General features: G+C 39.5%; 2 protein-coding genes across 8 annotated transcripts in view; one reads left to right on the forward strand and one right to left on the reverse strand.

The window, feature by feature from the left end:
- Positions 1-8,613, reverse strand: part of MATCAP2 (microtubule associated tyrosine carboxypeptidase 2) — a 78,067-nt gene extending 69,454 nt beyond the window's left edge. For 3 of the 4 annotated variants that reach the window (XM_047842537.1, XM_047842507.1, XM_047842530.1), the window contains exon 1: positions 6,130-6,994. In XM_047842537.1, coding sequence (XP_047698493.1) covers positions 6,130-6,243 — 114 coding nt within the window. In that variant the 5' untranslated portion in view covers positions 6,244-6,994. Of the gene's footprint in view, positions 1-6,129; positions 6,995-8,344 lie in introns of those variants that run through there. The other variant, XM_047842513.1, reaches the window with a different exon arrangement.
- ANLN (anillin, actin binding protein) overlaps positions 5,958-23,164 on the forward strand; it is a 49,951-nt gene continuing 32,744 nt past the window's right edge. For 2 of the 4 annotated variants that reach the window (XR_007148611.1, XM_047842471.1), the window contains exons 1-5: positions 5,959-6,213; positions 12,635-12,788; positions 14,303-14,617; positions 19,007-19,392; positions 21,010-21,238. Coding sequence is in view for 3 of the 4 variants with exons in the window: in XM_047842471.1 (XP_047698427.1) it covers positions 6,196-6,213; positions 12,635-12,788; positions 14,303-14,617; positions 19,007-19,392; positions 21,010-21,238 (1,102 nt within the window). In the remaining variant the exon portion in view is untranslated. Of the gene's footprint in view, positions 6,214-12,634; positions 12,789-14,302; positions 14,618-19,006; positions 19,393-21,009; positions 21,239-23,164 lie in introns of all 4 variants that reach the window. The other 2 variants (XM_047842483.1, XM_047842492.1) reach the window with 2 other exon arrangements.

Consider the following 23,164-nt stretch of genomic DNA (forward strand, 5'->3'; position numbering starts at 1 on the left):
TAGGAGAGGCAGATAATAAACATAAATACATAACAAAAATAATTCCACAGAAGTGGTAAATGCAATGGAGAAAATAAATCAGAGTAATAGGATGGAAAGTGACTGGGGTGAGGCAGAGAGGAAGGGTGTGGCCATCAAATCAGGGAAATCTTTGAGGAGGTAGTACATTCCAGCTCACACTCATTTAATTAATGAGGAGCCAGGAGCCAGATATGGGTAGATCTAGAGGAGGAGTTTCTAGGATGTAGAAAGTTCTTGAAAAAGAAAGGAATTTGGTCTTTTTTTTTTTCCCCACAGAAAAGAACTATGAGGTTAGAGCCTAGTGAAAAAAAGGGAGAGTAATGTGATATTTGTGGATATTAGGAAGGGCAAGCAGAGTCCAGATTATTTAGGGCCTAGTAGATATGATAAAGAATTTGGATATTATTCTATTATTGCAATGGAAGATACAAACTAGCTCTGCATAAGGAATTAACAATGCATAATTTACATTAAAAAATCCCTTTATAAATAAATTACTAAAACTAATAAGATAGTTGAGTAAATTTGCAATCATCTTTTATGTTCCTACATACCAGTAGTAGTTTAAAAATAGTTAAAAAGATATTATATGTGAAAGTAGCAACGACAACAATACAAAGGAATAAATCAATCAGTTTAAATTTTTGTATGGAAGCACATTATAAACATTTTTGGAGAATATTAAAGTAGGCCTAAATTAATGAAGATCTACCATGTTCACAAATAGAAAGGCTCAATAACACAAAGATGTCAATTCTCTCCAAAATATGTGATAAATTCAGTACAATTCCAATAAAAATCTCAAGAGGATCTTTTTTAAATTGTTTTTCTTTAATGTATTTTTGAGAGGTGGGGTGTGGTACAGAGAGAGGGAGGCACAGAATCTGAAGCAGGCTCCAGGCTCCAAGTTGTCAGCATAGAACCTGATGTGAGGCTCGAACTTACAAACTGCAAGATAATGACCTGAGCCAAAGTCGGATGCTTAACCGACTAAGCCACCCAGGCGCCCCTCAAGACGACTTTTTTTTTCTCTTTGTGGAGCTTGACAATCTGATCATAAAATGTATATGTAATAACAAGGGGCCAAATTAGCCAAATCAATTAGCCAAGCCAAGTTAATTTTTAACTTATCTACCAGATATCAACACTTACAATGAAGACAGTTTGATATTGGGAGAGAAATAGCCAAACTAGTAGAAGAGAATAAAGTGCTCCAAAATAGACCTACATCTCCATAAAAAGCTGATATATTACAAGAGTGGCATTATAGGTCAGTGGGGAAAGAACGGGCAAATAATTAAGAATGGGCTAAGACTTTTGGTTATCCACATTAAAAAAAAATCAATCTAGATAATTTAAAGGCAAAATGATGAAAACAATACTTTTTAGAAGAAAATATGGGAGAACATCTTTATAACCACAGAGTAGGGAAGGATTTCTTGAGACCAAAAAGCATAAGCCCAAATGAAAATATATATCTAATTACATTAATATTAAACATTTATGTACATCCAAGATATCCTAAAGTGCAAAGATGAGCCATAAGTGAGGAAAAGATATTTTTTTATAACATCTTTTATTTTCTTTTTATTTTTTTATTTTATTTTTTTTTAACAACACTTTTATTGAGATATAATCTCACCTCATACAATTCACCCTTTACATATTATTGTATGTCTTGCTTTGATTGTTTATCAACTTTTTATTATGAAAATTGGTAAGCCTACATAAAGGAGTAGAATGGTATAAAGAACCTCCTTTTTTTTTATATGAAATTTATTGACAAATTGGTTTCCATACAACACCCAGTGCTCATCCCAAAAGGTGCCCTCCTCAATACCCATCACCCACCCTCTCCTCCCTCCCACCCCCCATCAACCCTCAGTTTGTTCTCAGTTTTTAACAGTGTGAGGAAAAGATATTAACAAGCCAAAAAGAGTTATTTTTCCAGAAAATACTAAACAAACAACAAAAAGCCTATGAATCAAGGCAACAACAGATGTTCGCGAGGATGTGGAGAAAGAGGATCTCTTTTGCACTGCTGGTGGGAATGCAAACTGGTGCAGCCACTCTGGAAAACAGTATGGAGGTTCCTCAAAAAATTAAAAATAGAACTATCCTATGACCCAGCAATTGCACTACTACGTTTTTATCCAAGGGATACAGGTGTGCTGTTTTGAAGGCGCACATGCACCCCAATGTTTATAGCAGCACTATCAACAATAGCCAAAGTACGGAAAGAGCCCAAATGTCCATTGATGGATGGATGGATAAAGAAGATGTGGTATATATACAAATGGAGTATTACTCAGCAGTCAAAAAGAATGAAATCTTTCCATTTGCAACTACGTGGATGGAACCAGAAGGTATTATTCTAAGCGAAATTAGTCAGAGAAAGACAAATATCATATGACTTCACTCATATGAGGACTTTAAGATACAAAACAGATGAGCACAAGGGAAGGGAAGCAAAAATAATATAAAAACAAGGAGGGAGACAAAACATAAGAGACTCTTAAATATAGAGAACAAACACAGGGTTGCTGGAGGGGTTGTGGGAGGGGTGATGGGCTAAATGGGTAAGGGGCATCAAGGAATCTACTTCTGAAATCATTGTTGTACCATATGCTAACTAACTTGGATGTAAATTATAAAAAATAAATAAATTATTAGATTAAAAAAAAAATCTCTTTACCCAAGGTGGGGGACCTATGAATCAACAAGAAAAAATCAAATAGCTGCATGGCAAAGGACATAGAGTTGAAATTCACAGAAAAGGAAAACTGAAAAGCCAAGAAACACATGAAATAATGGTCAAGATCAGGAGTGATAGGAAAAGTGAATACAGACTAGAATGGCAAAATCTAAAAAGTATCTGACAGTTAGGGAGGCCCTGCAGTAGTAGGTATGCTCATGCACTGCCGACTGAAGTTAAAAATTGTGACAATAATTTTGAACAGTAATTTATTTTTAATATCTGGCAATAATATTGAAACATTTATCAAAATGATCCTCTAATTCCTAGGTATATTACTCTAGATAAAATTTTGCATGTGTATATAAGGAGACATAAAAAATTTATGGCATTGTGGTGCATGGGTGGTTCAGTCAGTTAAGTGTCTGACTCTTGATTTCAGCTCAGGTCATGATCTCATGGTTCATGAGATCAAGCCCTGCATTGGGCTCTGTGCTGAGATTCTCTGTCTCCCTCTCTCTCTGACCTTCCCCAGCTCTCTCTCTCTCAAAAATAAATAAAAATACAACATTAAAAAATATTTATGGCATCACAGAATCTTTGGGATGAAATATTTGAAATGAGCTAAACATCCATTAACAGGATAATGGATACACAAATTGCAAGTATATTCATACAATATAATACAGCAGTGAAAATCAATGAAGTACAGCTATTACTGACATGAATCTCATAAAAAGGATACTGAGCAGAAAAATAAACAATTGCAGAAAGATATAGTTAAAAAATTTATGTAAAACAATATATTGTTATGGATATATATGTAGATATAATAAAAGTACATACATTTCATGGGAATGAAAAACATTAAAATCAGGATAGTTTTGTCCCTGGGGAGCGGAACGTGAATGGATTAAGAAGGGACACACAGGAGACTTCAAGTATAGGATTATATATTTCTTTAAGCTAGGTGGTGGGTACATAGTCATCTGTTTTATTCATTACTTTTTTGTAAACTGGAAATATTTTATAACACAAGTTTTAAAAGAAGAAAAGTAATTCTAGCTTATAAACTGAAGAATGAACTACCAGGGGGTAAGAATGGAAAAAAAGTGACATGGTAGGTAACAGTCGCTGTACTCTAGGAAGAGTAGACTTGAGTATCTAGCACAGCTTCTGGTAGCTGGTAGGTGTTTAACAAGTTGTAAGTATTGTGGTGGTTGCTGTCATCATCAATCGTCATCAGTGTAAAGATTAAAAGACATGAAGAAAGATAAACTAATATTTGGAGTAGTTATATTGCACTATGTGCTTTATGCATCTTTTTTAGTCTTGACTAGAATCTGGTTATAAAGAATCTAAGCCTCACAGAAGCCAAGGCTGGAAGGCACAAAGACTACGTAAATTTCTAATGACTTCTTTTCCAATGTTGTTTAAACCACACACTCTTCTCCCTCCTCTCCAACACACACACACACACACACACACACCCCTTTCCTGTCGAGCAGTGAGAAAAATTCAAACATTTTTACTTTGGAGCATAAGTAGCATGTTTGGAGTTAAATATTAATAATTTGATACACTAAACACTTGGGTGGTGCCTTATTACAGAATACTTTTGGAACTCTCAATTTTTCATCTGATCTTCCTGACAACTCTGAGGAAGGCAGCGCAGTTGATTATTCCTGTTTTACAGATGAGTAAATCAAAATCCAGAGAGGCTAAAGCAGAAGTTACTAACTTGGAAGGGCGCCTGGGTGGCTAAGTCGATTAAGTGCAGGATTTTAGCTCAGGTCATGATCTCATGGTTCATGGGTTTGAGCCCCTGGTTGGGCTTTGTGATGTTCACGAAATTCTATGTCAAATACTTTATGATTAAATGGTCATTTTTCTAGGTAGAGGGTCAGCTTTACTTGTATTTTTAAAAGGCCCATTACTTCCCAAAAAGGTTTAAAAGAATATTGGGTTAAATGATTTGCCTAAGATCACATGGTCCTATAGGAGCCAAGACCCCAAGCAATTTCTTCCTACTCTACACTCAGAATTCTTTTTACTCCAACCTATAGCATCAAAATTCAGAGAGATTATTAGTGAAATACTGTTTGTAATGTCTACTGAATGCTAAGATGGAAGTGTTATTAAATATACCAAAACATCTAACTTGGAAGGAATAGTTTTGGTTTGTTCAGCCTTTAGGCAGTCACTCTGTAAATGACTCCGTAATCTACATGGTGTTGCTTTTCAGCTGAACAAGTCGAGAACTGTTGTCTTCACAAGCCCTTGAGCAGACTTGCTAAATAAGAAAGGAATCTGATACAGTAATTATATAACGCATTTTACAATTCTGAGTAATCTGTAAAGATTAATTGTTGAGACACAGTTTGATCTCCTGGTGGAAAGGGTACCATGGGCTGAGAATGGGATTTTCATTTCTCCTGGACAAGAGTTACTTGTCTCAGGGTCTCCTTGCTCTTGGCTGTAAAAGGATTAAGGTGGATGGCTTCTCAATCCTTCCAGCTCTAACACTGTATAAATTTAGATGGAATTTAAAATAGGAAGCTACTGGGTGGCTCAGACGATTGAGATTGAGCATCTGACTCTTGATTTCTGCTCAGGTCAGATCCCAGGGTCTTAAGGTCCAGCGCCTATGTCTGGCTCTCCATTGAGTATGGAGCCTCAAGATTTCTGTCTCCCTCTGCCCCTCTTCGAGATCATGCCTGCTCTAATATAACAAATAGCAAGGCAGACAGGAGTTCTGTGTATGAACTTCTCACACACAGTCTGTTAATGTTATTTTCCCAGTAAGAAAGGTCTTCAGGGCCCCAGGTGGGTGGGTCACTGATCATTAGCCCCAAGTGTTCGAGGACTCACTAGGGCCCTCATGAGGGCAAGCTTGCAGTCTCCATCAGGGTGACGTGAAGGCGAGCGGAAAGCAAGCTACAGAAGGCCAAAAGGACGGTGGGATTTCAAACACAAGGGCTCTTAATCCTATATTAAAGAAGGAAGGAAGGCAAGAAAGTCCAAGTACCACGGGTTCCAAGAGATCAGCTTAAACAGGATGGCTTGTGCGAGCGTTGTGGGTGGGGCTTCAGTCCCGAGGCGGCTGGAGCGGAGCCGCACCTCCTGCCGCATCCCGGCCTCCAGGGCTGGGCTGTGACTGAGAAAAAGCCAGCCACCCATGGGAACCTCCGCGCCCGTCAAAGCCACGTGACGGGGAGCCGGGGCGGGCCGAGGCGTGCCCTCTCCGCCCCGCGCGCAGGCGCGCTGTACGGGCGCTGAAATTCAAATTTGAACGGCCGCAGGAGGCCGAATCTGACACTGGAGGCTGAGGGATAGAGGAGAGTAGTTTGGGAGAGTTCTCCCCGCCCCGGCCTTCTGGTTCTCTTCAAGTGACACACTGAATCGGGACTCACTTTTCTTTTTCTGAATTTGAACCGCCGTTTCCGTCGTCTCGCAATCAACACGCGAACTCCGGGGCGATGGACCCGTTTACCGAGGTGAGAAAATTTGCGGGCGCAGCCTGCCATCCCCGCTCTCGGCCCCTACCCACCCTTCCCACCTTCTGCCGACCTCTGGGCCCACCGGGCCGAGGGCGCGTGCGCGCGCGTGCGCAGCGTGTGTGTGCGGGACGCGGCTGGGAGAACCGTGGGAGAGAAGGGGCTGGAGGGCGCACGTCGCCTACTCTGTGGCTGCTGTTCGTCCGCGGTTTACTTATTGCTGTCCGGCAGTGAAGCCCAGGGAGGGACGTTTTGAGTCTGTCCTTTTAGGCGTTACCGAAGAGCCCTCTGCCAGCCCCGATTGTTGTAACGCCCTGTGAAGTGGAGCCCCGTCCCTTCCTAGAGTGAGGTTGAGGCCTGGGCGGAACTGGTCCTGCTGGAAGGGAAAGCGAGGATAAGGTGTAGGGTGGAGTTGGGTGCCTGAATGACTCAGTGCTGTGTGCAGTCGCCGCCTGCAAATGGAATGTGATTTGCGGGGTTCAGGTCGCCCGCAGAGGTGTTACGCATGTAAAAGATCCTGTTAATGAAATGACGGCAAAATGTTAAATAAGCCAATACTGAAACCATTGCATCCGTTCCTATAAAGTGAATACATTCTTCAGATTTGATTGCTCGGCTAAGTAGGGAAGAAATTTAATCCCCGAGATTGACACTTGGATGGAAAGGAAAAAGTGCTGGCCGAATATATACAAACAAAATTAATAGCCGACAATGTAAAAAACCAGAGTAAAGAAATAAAACTCTGTGTGTGTTTTTGGAGCATAACATTACAGTGACAGTTTTTAACTTTTGTCCTTTGGAAATTGAATATGGATTAATTACATCATGTGTCAATTATTTCTCTAGCTTTGGTCAATCTTGTTAAGAATGTACATGGACACACTCAGCAGTTTAGTGTAGACCACTTGTCCACTCCCTTTTCTTACAGGACAGTTCCTGTTCCTTTAGGTTGTGCAAGTTTCAAACTGCTATTTTTTTGTGTTGCTGCAGAGTGGGCCTAAAGATGTCTCTACACTACATTCAAAACTTAAATGCTATGGAGAGTAGAAATACTTTTTTGGGGGGAACCTATATTTACAATTCCATAAATCTTAAGATAAAGTTTCCACAATTACAGTTTACTTGTATTCAAACATAACAGTATTTATTTTTGTTTCAAATTCTCAATCATCCAGGGAAAACACATTAATTTGTTAAACTTACTTAAAGATCTGACAGAAAACCCAGAACACATTTTTGTATTAGCCTTAAAAAATAAGGCTGATCATGCAGTATGTATTTTTCTCGTACTTTGAAGTTAAAAAGGATAGATTATTTTATGTTAGTAATCTAGAATAGTCTTCCTTAAAAAATTAGCCCTATGTGTCTTGAATATTCCTGTTAGTCTCCTAAGTAACTGACAGGAACAAAGCATTTTGAAAGTTGGCTGAAAATTGTACTTCATTTTACTTAACAATGCCATTCTTAAGCTAGTGCAAATTTCAGTTGAAAGAAACTTTTATTTGAAACAAACCTTTTGTTTTAGAGTGTGCTCAGAAACATGTATGGTTTATATTATGAAAAGTCAGATCAGTTGCAGTTGGGATAAACAGCTTTGACTGTTTTCCTTAATTGGTAATGAGGGAACTATTTGAAATGGTTTCAGGGACTAGGTGCTTAATTATAGCATTCATAACATTCTTGCACAGGGAAGTGAACTGGTGCAGTTCTTTGTCTGAAAAGGACTGAAACTAAGTTAAAATGACTTTCTCAACCAGAGTTCTTTATCAGAACCACAGAACACAGAAAATGATTTGAGAGGCTATTTTGTTAATTTTCCCAAAGGTGATTCATCACCATGCCATCCTATTAGCATAGGAGAAATGTTAATTCATGACATTCATGTCAGGGCATTAGGGCTAATTCTATTGATAACTCTGGTTGAGAAAGCCACAACCATCCTAAAGTTTCTTTTCTAAAACAAGGCTGTTGTGCATTGCTTCTCCCTGCTGTCACCAGTGCTGTTTGGCACACTCTTCCTCTCCCTGTCTCTTCCACCTGGCAAACTGATGTAACCTCCAGCTCGGACTTGGATTTCCCTTCTTCAGGGGGCAGATCACCTTTTGCAGTGCTCTCCCTGCACTGTTCTTACCTGTTGAATATATTTCCTGCCAGAATGTGAGCTTCATGAATGCAGGCCTGTTCTTTCCTATTCAGAGGGATGTTTCCCTAACATCAAGCACATCCAATAACATTCTGCTGAAATAATAAAGAGATCCATTCAGTGCAAATTATTTTACAAACAAATAACTATGTACAACAGTAACTATTAGAACATTTTAGCCATATTCTTTCCTTTCTTGTAGAAAATTTCAAATTACTCAAGTGTAATGATTCCTCATGGATTCATCACCCAGCAACAAATGACCGTATTGTTTCACTGTACACCCCTCTAATCCCTCCCACTGAATTATTTGGAAGCAAATTCTAGAGATTATATAATTTCATACACACACACACACACACACACATATGTGTGTGTGTGTGTGTGTGTGTGTGTGTGTATATACACACATATATATATGTGTATACACATATATGTGTATACACATATATATATATATCATTAAACACTAAGGACTTAAAAAAATCAGTGCCATTATCATACCTAAAAAATCAACAATTCCTTAATATCATCAAATATTCTGTCAATATTCAGATTTCCTTAAGTGTCATGGTTTTGCAGTTTGTTTGAATCAGGATCTAGGCAGGGTCCACGGGGCAATGTCTTTCTATATTCTTCCTGGAAGAACCAGAAATAAAGAAGCCATCTTGGTTCATGGATGAACAAGCAGTTAAGGCAGATGTTTATTGTTTATTATTATGATCAGCTAATAACATTTAAAAAGTTAGGTTGATATGAAGTTAGTGCTCCTGACAATAAGTTCTTAAAAAAGAGTCATTGGGTTTAATCAAAAGACAGTTTATAGCCAAGTGGTTAAGAGCTCAAACTCTGGAGTCTGGGTTTGAATCCTGCCTTACCACTTAGCTATGAGACTTATGGCTTGTTTTTTAACCTGTGCCTGGGTTCCTTCATCTGTGAAAACAGTAGTAAAAACAGAACCTGCCAAGCAAAATTTTGAAAATGAAATGAGATTTTGTGTGCAGACACTGAAAGTACTTACATAAATATTGGTGCTGTTGTGCTTGCCATGGTGAATGGCATGGTGAATGTAAAACCATAAACTTAATGCTCATAACATTAGCGTTAGCCTCTTAGTTTGAAGATCTCATGGGGGATGGCCATTCCCTAAGACCGTCATAGGGAACCCCATGGCTGGCCGTGCTGAGTCAGAGCTTTCTGTGTAGGACCCTTAAAAGAGAAAAGCTACAGTTAAAATACTCTGTAAAACATCTTCTCTTGTGCAATAAATAAATGAACATGCTGTTACTAGTCTGAATGGAATTTCTCTTATTTTTCAGAATTAAATGAAAATCTCTGTATTGACCTCGGAAAGGATGCTGCTAGAGCATATTGAAAATAATGAGTTAGCTTATATTGAGCCTCTTGTTTAAGAAGGCAGGGAAATAAGCAATACCTCCTAAAAAGATTTTTGTCTAATGATTTGAGGTGTATGTGTGGCAGAAATTGCTTAAGGACTGTAAGCTTCAGTTATTTTAGATTCATCCACATGGAATGTCTCATTTCCTGGTTTCGTTAGTTATTGCAGTTTTTTTTAATGCCTTTATTATTTAAAGCAGGAGGTGTGATATTTGAAGGAATATACTTTATAAATAAAGAACCCTTGGATTCTTGATGCATTATTATAGGGACTTAGATTTATTGAGCTGTTGAGTTTTTGTCCCTTAGATACATTTCTTTTAAATTAATCTTTGGCCTTTATTTTATAGATTAGGGAACTTCTGCTTACCTATTTTAATAGATTTTGAAATCTTTGAATCTAATGTAGACAATAGAGTACTTGTATATGTTTGAATGGCAGAGCTGCATTCTTTTGTGACCAACCTCTTGCTCATAGTAACTGAAAACATACTGACTCACAAGTATTCTAACTGACGGGAATGGAATGTGAACATGTACATGAACAAAGAAAATTAGGCTAGTTTTTTTATCTGGGGAGTGATATATTTTATTATGGGGGAAAAAAAATATATATATACACATATATATATATATATATATGAATTGGTGTAACAATACTGCTTTTGAGTTTGTTGAAGACTTTTATTTAAAGGGTAAATGTCTTGTGTTTTGGAAGGCATTTGGTTCATAAATTACTCTCAGTGATACAGCATTTAGGTTTAGTGTCACTCTTTGAATGAGAAATCATTCCTAAGAAAAGTGGAGAGTTGTGCCTTTCTCTAAATTTAGCTCCATTTCTTTTGCACATTCAGAGGAATCTTAATCTTTTTTAATGTTTATTTTTTGAGAGAGAGAGAGAGAGAGAGAGAGAGAGAACATGAGTGGGGGAGGGGTAGAGAGAGAGGGAAATACAGAATCTGAAGCAGGCTCCAGGCTCTGAGCTGTCAGCACAGAGACCAACACGGGGTTCAAACTCACTAACTGAGATCATGACCTGAGCCAAAGCTCGGCACTTAAGCAACTGAGCCACCCAGGCGCTCCACTCAGAGGAATTTTAAAAAATAATTATTCTATTTTTAATTAAGCAATTAAAAAGGTCAAATGGGAGTGTAATTCCTTAGTCTGTGCTAACTACTGTATCTGTGTGTGCAGGGCAGTGTATAAACTCCAGCCAATAATTCTCATATCTCCTTTAGTTGTATACTTTTGAAAGAGAAAGAATTGTTTTATAGGATCTTGTGTTTGTTCAACTACACTGTTTCAAATAGAAGCATTAATTGATTCAGGGTAAGAAAAGAGTAATCCTGATTTTATGGAATGGTTAAGATATCAACTCAAGATTATTTTATTATGTATTGATATTCAATTAAATAAAATGTGGGATTTTTTTAGCTTGGCTTTTTTTTTTTTCTGTCATCTTAGGAAATGTCAGGTTTTCAAAGAACTAAATATGTCCATTATCTCTTGCTGTTTACCATTATACCAAATCTTAGTGGCTGTATTAGCTTTGTTGCTGTAACAAATTATCATACTCTTAGTGGCTTAAAATCACATATAGTTATTATCTTCTGAAGATCATAAGGCTGATGGATTTTACAGGGTTAAGATCAAGGTGTTGGCAGGATTGTGTTCCTTCTGGAGGCTCTAGAGGAGACTCTGTTTCCTTACCTTTTCTAACTTCTAGAGGCCACCTGCATTTTTTGGCTTGTAGCCCCTTCCTCTATCTCCAGAGCCACCAATCACATCACTCCAAGCTCTGCTTCTGTTGTCACATCTTCTCTGACCTTCCTGACTTTTCTCTCAGAAGGACAATTGTGATTACATTAGGCCCACCTAAATAATGCAGGATAATCTTTTCATCTCAAGATTCTTCATCACATCCGCCAAGCCCCTTTTGTCAAGTAAAGTAATACCTTCACAGGTTCAGGGAATTAGGAAATGAACATCTCTGGGGACTGTTATTCTCCCTACCAACCACGTTAGTTCCTGATTCAGTGGCTCAGCAATTTGTGTTGGGCTCAGCTAGGCTGTGCTTCTGGTGGTGTCCCCAGAGGTCATACAGGAGTCTGCAGTGATCTGGCAAATTAGCCGGGACTGGATGCTCTAACGTGGCCTTACTCATCGGTCCGGTGGTTGATGCCAGCTCTCAGCTGGGCCAGGTGTCTCTAGCAGGCTTGTGCAGTCTTGGGCAGGTGTCTCTACACCTCATGGCACCGTTCCAAGAGAGTGCAAAGAGAAACCGCAAGACCTCTGGGGCCTGTGGTTGGAAGTCATGCCGTATTACTTCTGCCACATTCTGTTGGTCAAAGTAAATCATAAGGCCAGCCCAGTTTGAAGGTGTGGAAATAGATTCTACCTTTTGATGAAAAGCAGAAAAAATTTCTGGTTATTTTAAATCTCATAAACCAACTTTACACATTTTATTCATATTACACCTGTAATAGTTAAAAAAAAAATTAGTGTTTATTTTTGAGGGAGAGAGAGAGAGCAGGCAGGGGAGGGGCAGAGAGAGAGGGAGAGAAAGAGAGAATCTCAAGGAGGCCCTGCAATGTCAATGCGGAGCTTGACGTGGGGCTCAAACTCATGAACCATGAGATCGTGACCTGAGCTGAAATCAGGAGTTGGACACTTATCTGACCGAGCCACCCAGGCACCCATGTAATGATTTTGACATTGGGGTGCTTCTTTGGTGAATTTTAACTTATTTACTTAGGATCCCATTTTTGAAATGTATTTAACTGTTATCTTACATGGCAATTAGTGATTTTAGAAGGTGCCTCAAGTTTTGTGAACTTTTGACTAAACTTGTGTTTTAATGCTGATATATTATTTATGTAGAAACTGCTTGAACGAACCCGTGCCAGGCGAGAGAATCTTCAGAGAAAGATGGCTGAGAGGCCCACAGCAGCAGCAAGGTCTGCCATGCATGCTAAGAGAACCAGAGAGCCACTTTCTGAAGCAAGTAACCAACAGCCTCTACCTGGTAGTGAAGGTAAAAGACTTTGTGGGGAAAAGTAAAATTTGCATCTTTTAAAGGAGATCAGCCCCAAACATTTTATTGTGCATGTAGAAAAACCAAGGTCTTTGGGAGACAAATATATAATAGCCTCTGGGGAAAGATCAGCCTTCTGTTCTATTTTAGGTCTGTTATATTAGGCCTAGAACTACCAGGCCAGAGCAGAGTATCTAATAAATACTTCAAATTAATTGGTTGAACTTTATTTTCCTCAACCTAAGGTTATTTAAAACCCCCAAGGGAAGAAAAGTAAAGGAGCAGGGGAACACTTAATTACACAGTGGTGGCATGGACTTTATCCACCCCAACGATGCCAGAATAGCTGACCACCCAGTTCAGATAGTGTCTCTGGCATGAGTAGGGCAGCGAAAGGCTTACCTGCTCACAGATGCTTGATATTTAGTGACTATTCTCATCCTCTGTCAGTTGAACCAGCTCTCTAGAGCTAGGCTCGATGTATAGGTTGTTAATTTAAGAACCAGTGAATTAAACAAAACCAAATAAATACACACAAATAAACAAACCTAAACTCACCTAGAAATTTAACTTATTCTTTCCTAAATCCTGGCATCCCCAGCCTGCATCAGTAAGCTGGCTGCTTTAGTGTTTTCCTAGAGTGTGGAATAGTCTGGAGATAATAATTTTCCTTAGTATAAATTTAAAAATACAAATAGAAAAAGAGCATTACAGAAGGCAAAATCAATATTACAAGAGATGGGGGCATGGAGCAGGCTCACAGTTACTTTGTAAGCTAACCATAGAATAGGAATTTATTTTCATATGTTTATACATTTTGAAGGAAGGAATACCATATATATCACATATATATGGTATACATATTACACACGTGATTTGTTACACATGCATGGTATATATATTACACATATGTGACCTATATGTCAGACATACATGGTATTTATTGTATATATATATATATATATATATATATATATATATATTGCATGTATGATATATATATATTGCATGTATATGGTTTGGTTCACGAAAGATTGTTTTAAAAACAGAAAGCCTGTTTCTACCCTTAGCTGTGTTGCTTTAGGCAGGTAACATAATTGCTCTGCGTTTGGTTTTCCTTATCTAAAAATGAGGTAATTGAGCTGTGTGATCTTTGAAATCATTCAAAACATTTGCTTATTTTATATGTATTCACTTTTTATTTCCTAGCGTCCTAAGACTACATAAAGTATCAGGCATATGTCTGGAGAATATTATTTGAATATCTTTTCATTCAGGTGTTTTAAACTAGGAATTATATGTTTGCTGAAAAAGAAATCTTTCACATCAGATTTCTAAGTCACTAAAAGTAGAATTTTACATATTTCTTGTTGCAAGGAAAATCATTGAAAGAGTCTAGAGAAACATGACGTTTTTAAAATAATTTGTTACGTACCTACTGCAAGTTTTTTAGGCTATGAGAAATTGCGGACTTCTGAATGTTTTTTTTGGGGGGGGTGTCCTTTTTAATCTAGAGAAATCTTGTACAAAACCATCACCATCAAAAAAACGCTGTTCTGACAACGCTGAAGTAGAAGTTTCTAATTTGGAAAATGAAAAGCCAGTAGAGTCAGCTTCTGCAAAAGCCTGTCCTCCAAGTCCTCTGCCTCCTCGGGCGCAGCCACAGACGCCAGCTCCTGTCAGTGATGCCGAGGCTGTCCCGGCACCGCTGCTGGGCGTGAGGACAGGGCTTAACTCAAGACTGGAAGCGAGGGCAGGCTCCTCAGTGAAAACACGAATGCAAAGACTGGCGGAGCAGCGGCGCCATTGGGATAATAATGACATGACAGGTATGAATTAGAGGGATGGCATGGTCCTTCAAATCTGTTTCAAGAAGACTCAACTTGGTAGGTTGAAAATCTGATTTATTGGTTAACACACGAAAGATAAACGCTTCTGTTTTATCTATCTCCTGAGTATCCGTTGCCTACAAATGGTTTGTATATCAATAGCATATTTATAAGTTGGTGGTGTTCTCATTGAAGTGGGTGCTGATGAGGTTCTTAGACCAGCTCACAAAAGCGTGGTCTTATGACAGAATCATCTTATATTTTCAATTAAAAACAATAGAGAACAAACTTACCTTGGCATTATTAGCCTTGCTGATCTTCAGCTCTATATGCAAGAAATCTCATTTGATGGATTAACTAATTAAATAAATTTGAGTGGCTAAAGTATGCAGTACTATTTAATAGAGGGGAGAGAACACTTACACACTTACTGAGCACCTATAAAGCATGTTACGCTAAGGTGCTGGGACCCAGTGAAGTGACCTGGGCTCATACTCAGATGGAGAGTGTCACATCAAATTAGCTGTCATGCAGCAGGATTATGTGTTCTATGATCAATTTTGTCTCCTATCTTCTTACCAAAAAAAAGCCTTGAGATGACTTACAAAAACAACTATATTACAAAACAAGAAAAATAAGGAAATTCCAGGGTGAAGGGAAGGAAAAACAAAGAAGGGAAGGGTAAAATTATTTTATTAAATACAGGCTTTAAGGTCCATCTCACTTGCCAGAGTTCTGAACTTACTAGCAGCCCACGCAAAGAGGTGAAACACCATCAGTTACGTGACTGGTGTTTGTTTACAAGATGAAAGCAGAACCATGGCCGGAACTAAGACCCAAGAGAACTTTCTTTCCTGGGTCCTGAAAGATGACTCTGCAGAAGGTAGTAAATGTGTAAGGTTTTTCAAGGTAGGCAGGCGGCCTGGCTCCAAGCTCAGTTCAGTAAGCATGGTTGCAAAGAGAGCCAGCACAGTACAGGTGGACAGCTCACTGGCAACTGGGCCTTACCCAAGGAAATGTTCCTCTAGCTTTGGCTTTCGGCCTGGATCTGTGTAACGGAAACATTTGGACTGTTGGATTAGAATCTCAGGAGTGTGGTGGAGCCCTGGGGTGTGCTTTTGTCTTTTTTTTTTTTTTTAAGCTCTGTATGTTACTCTGATGCGTAGACAGAATTGAGACTAAGTGACTTGAAGAAATGGATGCATTACACAGATTTAGGCAGTCTTTCGTAAATATTAATTCTTTTTGTCTGAAATTTTGATAAGTATTGGACAGTAGAGCATTTAAAGTTATTCTTTTTGGCAGTGATGGTAATTTCAAGAGCAAATACTGTGTAAAAGTGCTAGGCATTCTAAACATTATTTGTTCTAATATAGCATTTAATTCCTATAGAAATCTAATGACATACATCCCACTTTTATGTTCATGTTTTCGAAGAGGAAACTGGGTTTGGAGAGAGCAAGAGGCCTGCCTAGAATTAGAAGCTAAAATTCCAAGCTCAGTAGTTTGACTCTAGCGCTCAACTCTTGCCTGCTATAACTTACCTGATGACTTTTAGCTTTTTTTTTTTTTTAATGTTTATTTATTTTGGGGGGTGGGGAGAAGGGGAGGAGCAGAGAGAGGGAGAGACACAGAATGCAAAGCAGGCTCCAGGCTCTGAGCTGTCAGCACAGAGCCTGACACGGGGCTCAAAGTCACGAAGCACGCAACCATGACCTGAACTGAAGTCAGCCGCTTAACCAACTGAGCCACCCAGGTGCCCTGACCTACTTGGTATTTTGGGGCATGTAACAGAGTACAGATGTTCCATATTGTCTGTTATGCCTATTTATCTTAGTAGTGGGCAGGGCTCACCATGCTTTACAGTGCCCAAGGAGGCTAACTGGTACATGTTCCTAAACACAGGATGTCCCACTTCTGTTTTGTAGGAGGTATTTATGGATAGTGGAGAGAGGGCTGTGACAGAATCCACGCTTAGAACAGATAAGACCCTCAACATTCTAGAGCAGAAAGCATTGCAGCAGTGATTTTGAACATTTTGAAAGCAAATGTTAACACATGCCTACCTCAGCTTTGAAAATATAAATCTCATTAAGGCATAGCCTGTCTGATTCTAAGCACTGAGACTTGAGAACAAAGCACTTGCGATGAATGATTTAGTGAATGTTATCCAGGATGTGGGTAGCAGCCAATTAAATGAGGAACTATACTAAAATAGAACTTATCTGAAGCTTCTTTTCTGATCGAGAACAGTTAGTAGAGCTAGAGTTCCAGTAAGCTCATTCCTAAAACATGATAATAAAACCATCATCTGCATACAGGACAGGGCTTATTCTCAGGAAAGCAACAGAGGTATGCAAAGGGGTCGTGCAAGGGCGGTGGGGTTCTGGGAAGACTTTCTGGAGGAGGCAGAGGCAATCAACCTGGACTCCGAGGGACCACTGGCTTCAGACAGTGGAGGAGGTATCCTAGGCAGAAGCAACAGAATGCCTAAAAAGCAGAGTTACCATAAACAGACCGTGTGCATAAAGAGTAGGTATTTTGTGGGCAGAAAAACAAGAGATCGGTTTGAAGAAGCAGCAGGGGTCCAGAGCATGTGGAATTTAACCAGGAGGTGATGGTGGCATACTGGAAGAGTTTAAGTGGGCAAATGTTGTAGAGAGATCACTCTGGCATCAGAAGTGAGGAGGGACTGAATAGGGCAGAGACTCGAGCAGGAGGATCAGTTAGAAGGCTTGTGTTATAGTCCACGTGTGGGATGAAGGCCTGTGGAAGTGAAGGGGAGAGGCCAGATCTATAAGATTTAGGAGACAATCTCTGGAACTTGATGCCTGGATGGTGGAGGAGGTGAAGGGAGAAGGAGGAAGAGGTCATGATGAGGAGGAACATGTTTGGGGCAGTCTCAACGTCAGATATGTTATTTGAGGTGCTTGGGTGGTAGCCGAATGGAAGTGGTCGGTAGTTGCAAGGACACCACGGAAGATCTGGCACAAGGACAGAACTAGCAGAGCATGATGTCACCAGCAGAAACACAAGGCCTACAGAGTGTGCACTGGCATCTAGTGACAACAGCAAACGCAACTTGCGGGCTGCGGTGTAGGCAGAGGCAGGTTGAAGGGAGCTGAGTGGTGAGAGAATATTTGTGCAGGGGAAGAGGGGCAGCTGCAGAGGGGTATACGTTGCTAGGGTGTTTGTGTTTAGCTTTAAGATGAGACCGACTTGAGCATAATTATGTGCAGAGACAAAAAGGGTTTGTACAGAGGAGAAATGCGTACAGGCCTTCGTCAGCTATCCATTACTAACGTGAGATCTGTCTCCAAATGAAGTAACTGTGGAAAAACACTGCTGTCTAGCCCTGTGCTATCCAATTCTGGAGACAATAGCCATAGGTAGCTTTTAAGATTTAAATTAATTACAATGAAATGAAATGAGGTTTCTGAGTTGCCCTAGCTACATTTCAAGTGCTCACTAGCCACATGTGGCTGGCTAGTGGTTGGTTACTCTACTAGATAGCATGGATATGGAACGTCTCCATCATTGCAGGAAGTTCGATTGTACAGCACTGGTTTACTCCATTTTTAAAACAAAAAGTACCTGTGGCATCTGTAAGCTTAAATTGTGCAGTAGTGTAACAAAATGATTTAATTCTAAAAATATAACCTAAATGTACAGTACCTTCGGGCATTCATGATCCATTAAAAATTGAAAAAAATAGGTATAAGAAGTTTGTGGGTTTCTTTTTGTTTTAATTTGGATTAAGTATCCTCTGATGATAAGGTATTGTCAAATTTAAGCAGCTTGTAGTTTCATGCATATGAGAGCTTTTTTTTCAACTTTTTTTTTTATTTATTTTTGGGACAGAGAGAAACAGAGCATGAACGGGGGAGGGGCAGAGAGAGAGGGAGACACAGCATCGGAAACAGGCTCCAGGCTCCGAGCCATCAGCCCAGAGCCTGACGCGGGGCTCGAACTCACGGACCGCGAGATCGTGACCTGGCTGAAGTCGGACGCTTAACCGACTGTGCCACCCAGGCGCCCCGAGAGCTTTTTATTAGTTCTGAAACCTACTAACTTCTTTATTTTTTTTAAACTTTTTAAAATTTGTTTTTGAGAGAGAGAAAGCAAATGGGGGAGGGACACGGGGCGGGGGGCAGGGGGACAGAGGATCTGAAGCCGGCTCTGTGCTGACAGCAGAGAGCCTGATGCGGGGCTCAAACTCACCAACAGTGAGATCATGATCTGGGCCAAAGTTAGATGCTTAACTGACTGAGCCACCCAAGCACCCCTCTACGAACCTCTTCTTAAAATTCTGAGTGGAGCGATCCTGGGATTACACATATGCGTCACTCTTGAACATGGGTCTTACTCTTTTTCTGAAAACATTTTCAGATGAGATACCCGAAAGCTCACTCATGTCACCAATGCCATCAGAGGGAAGGGCTGCCTCGCCTCCCAAACCACCCCCTGCAGATGCCTCGGCAACTCCAGTTGGTAGAAGGGGCCGTCTGGCCAACCTTGCCGCAACTATTTGCTCGTGGGAAGATGATGTAAATTACTCATCTGCAAAGCAAAACAGTGCACAAGAACAGCCTGGTACCACTTGTTTATCCAAATTTTCCTCTGCAAGTGGAGCATCTGCTAGGATCAATAGCAGCAGTGTCAAGCAGGAAGCTGCATGCTGTTCCCAAAGGGATGGTGAGGCCTCTTTGAATAAAGCTCCGTCCTCGAGTGCCGTGGGTGCATCTTTGAATGATGCTACAGTTTCCAGCTCTGTGGTAAGTCATGCAGTATCAGTCTTGGGAAACCTTTTCTTTTTGGTTATGAGTGATAATGTGTATGTGTGTGTAGGTATGTATCTTATATACATGGTGTTTGTATGTATTTTTAGAAATCGGGGGTGTAGAAAGTAAAAATCCTAAATTTGGTAGCCTATACCAAATAAATTAGTAATTGACAACTAAATTACACTAAGTTCATACAATTCCAAGGTATATAATAATAATAATGGAATGATGGAGCCTCTTCTTAGTCATCAGGGAGAGCAACTGATAATTATTTTCTCTGCAGAATGCTTTATGTATGTGTATAAATATAAGATATCAAATTTCTCTGAAGGGACATTTAATAAACTAGTAGCTAAAGTTGCCTTCCGAAGGCATTTGCTGAACAAGATTGTCAAGGGTGGGTATGATAATTTTACCATATATTCTTTTGAAATGTTTGAAAGTTTTCCCTTGCACATGAATTACATCAACAGCTTTCAAAAACAATCTTAAAAACAGAAAAGCAAAAGAGTAGTATGTTTCTGTGCATTGTTTTTAAATGTAGAGCCAGGTTTGGGAATTTGATAGAGTTGCATTCAACCCAAGCTCTGCCACGTAATTGAAAATGTGGCTTTAGACATTAATCTTGTAAAACCTTATTTTCCCATCTGTAAAATGGGAAAGAAAGGGTTATTGGGAAGATTAAATGAGACAATGTGTATAAAACCCACAGCAAAGTGCTTCGCATAAAGCACTTAATATGTTATAGTTAGCCATCAAATACATATGATTTTGTTAAATTAATACTGACTTAATTAAAATACCAAAAATATGCAATGTGCTCTAATATGCTTAACATTTATAAAGGTGCTAGTGAGATAATATAAAAGAAATTGTTTTTGTTTTTTTTTTTTTAATTTTTTTTTTTCAACGTTTATTTATTTTGGGACAGAGAGACAGAGCATGAACGGGGGAGGGGCAGAGAGAGAGGGAGACACAGAATCGGAAACAGGCTCCAGGCTCTGAGCCATCAGCCCAGAGCCTGACGTGGGGCTCGAACTCACGGACCGTGAGATTGTGACCTGGCTGAAGTCGGACGCTTAACCGACTGCGCCACCCATGCGCCCCAAGAAATTGTTTTTTAAAATAGGGAGTGACCCTATCCCTTACATGAAATTACTCCTCAATATATTATGCAGACTCAATTATATATTATAATTTAAAGAGTACCATTTTCTTCTTTTTTAAGTTCTTTTTACATGTTTTGAGAGAAAGAGAGAGCATAAGAAGGGGAGAGGCAGAGAGAGAGGGAGAGAGAATCCCAAGCAGGCTCTGCACTGTTAGCACGGAGACTGACTTGGGGCTCGAACTCACGAACCGTGAGATCATGACCTGAGCTGAAATCAAGAGTCATTTAACTGGCTGAGCCATCCAGGCACCCCAAATAGTAAGCATTTTCTAAGTTGATTTTTTGTCAAGCCTTTCAAAATGGTTTGATCTATTAGGGGGAAAAATTGTTTTTCATAAGTTTACTTAAAGGCTACTAAGCAAATAAAATTTAACTTGTTTTAAGTCTACCTTTAGATATTATGAATATTGTTATTTACCCTAAGTGTTATCATGTTTCAGAAAGCTGCTTCTTCCCCAGTGAAATCTTCTACTGTATCCCTTGCTGATGCTAAAAATTGTGAGGTACAAAATCCTGAGCTACTTCAGAAAACTCCTGTTAGTCTCCTGAAAACAGAGGTACCGAAACCAACTGGGAAATCAACCGTGTCCCAGACAGTTGGGCCCAAAGAAGAATTAAATAGAGAAGTATGTCGGCAGTCTCAATCTAAAGACAAATCTGCAACACCAGGTTATGTATCTTTTTAAAAATCTAGTTACTGCTGACTGTTTTCAGAATGTCTGTTCTCAGCGTTTTAGGTGTCCAGTCATTAATTGTATGTTCGTGGTTTGCCATGGCAAGTGTCTGAATGTATAAAATGGAACTTCTTCAAATTCAGCTCTAACTCATTGAATGAATATTCATTAGTGTAGACTTGTCCAGTTACTGGTCAAAGTATGTAACTTGTTACATTTTAACAACTTAAACATGGTTTTTTTCTAGAATGACCACGTAGTTTCTTTCTTCCATACTTTTTGATGGAGACAAAGCGTATAGAACTGGAAATCACATTTTAAGGGCATAATGGAGAAACGTTCTTAAAACCAAGTGTGCAGAGCAGTGCTTTCCAAACTTAAATATGAAGGCACCCCTGATAGCAAAGGAAAATGAGTTGTATACAAATGACTCCACTCCTAATTATATTTGTATGTGGTTATATTGTGTGTGAGTATATACATGTGAAAGTTCGAAATTCCCTATAGTAAATTGATGTTCCTAGAAATCCGTATTTATCTTGTGGGGGCTTAAACCTTCTGGCATACCCCCACATGCTGTTGGTTGAGAAACCCAGGACTAAAAAGCGTGGTTCAAATATATAGAGATATACTTTACTTTGAACAATATTCTTTTTCATTAGAATTGCTTTTGGAAAGACTTTCAGTTCAAAATTTTAACTTCTTAAAAATACAATGTCTCGGAAACAGTAGTTTATTATAAAAGAGAAGTAGAGAGAGATAATAGTGGGAATCCATTAGTTATGGGCTAGGAAAGCAGTAGTCAGTTTCCAGAGGAGCTGAAATGAGAATTTGAAGCAATAGCAAAATCCCCACATGGAATAGAACTAGTTATCCCCAATTTTCTGAAGACTTATGGCATAGATAAGAAGCCTTTTTTTTATTATTATTATTATTATTATTATTGGCTATTGGATATGCCCAGAATTTATTATCAGGCCTCAGAGATATTTAATTTACATGTTTCTTTGTCTTCTTAGTGGATTTTGTTTAAAATGGTTTTGTTTTTTTTTTTTAATTTTTTTTTTTTCAACGTTTATTTATTTTTGGGACAGAGAGAGACAGAGCATGAACGGGGGAGGGGCAGAGAGAGAGGGAGACACAGAATCGGAAACAGGCTCCAGGCTCTGAGCCATCAGCCCAGGGCCTGACGTGGGGCTCGAACTCACGGACCGCGAGATCGTGACCTGGCTGAAGTTGGACGCTTCACTGACTGCGCCACCCAGGCGCCCCTAAAGTGTTTTTTTTTTAATGTTTATTTGTTTTGACAGAATGAGAAAGAGAGCGCTTGCACACGTGCATGAGCAGGGGAGGGCAGAGAGAGAGGGAGACACAGAATCTGAAGCAGGCTTCAGGCTCTGAGCTGTCAGCACAGAGCCTGACTCAGGGCTCAAACTCACGAGCCACGAGATCATGACCCGAGCCGATGTCAGATGCTTAAGCCACCCAGGCACACCTATTCTTAGTGGATTTTAGTTAGAGATAATGGTGTAAAGTGACATGTGGAGTCTTGGGTCAAATTGTGCCCTTTACCTGTTTTTGCAAATAAAGTTTTATTGGAACATAGCCATGCCCATTTATTTACATGTTGTTTGTGGCTGCTTTCATGCTTCAGTGCAGAGTTGAGTAGTTATGACAGTGGCCAAATGGGCCTGCAAAGCCCAAAATATTTACTATCTGGCCTTTTGTAGGAAAATGCTGATTTCTGATAGAGATAAGCCTCTTTTCATATAGTACAACCCTATCATCTTCATGATGGGGGTGGTATATATCCCATTTGTTCTACTTTTCTTTTTTAACGTTTATTTATTTATTTTGAGAGGTGGGGGGGGGGGGGGAGAGAGAGAGAAAGAGAGAGAGATTAAGTGGGGGAGGGGCAGAG

The sequence above is a fragment of the Prionailurus viverrinus genome, chromosome A2, assembly GCF_022837055.1.
Source record: "Prionailurus viverrinus isolate Anna chromosome A2, UM_Priviv_1.0, whole genome shotgun sequence".
Classification (NCBI taxonomy): Eukaryota; Metazoa; Chordata; class Mammalia; order Carnivora; family Felidae; genus Prionailurus; species Prionailurus viverrinus.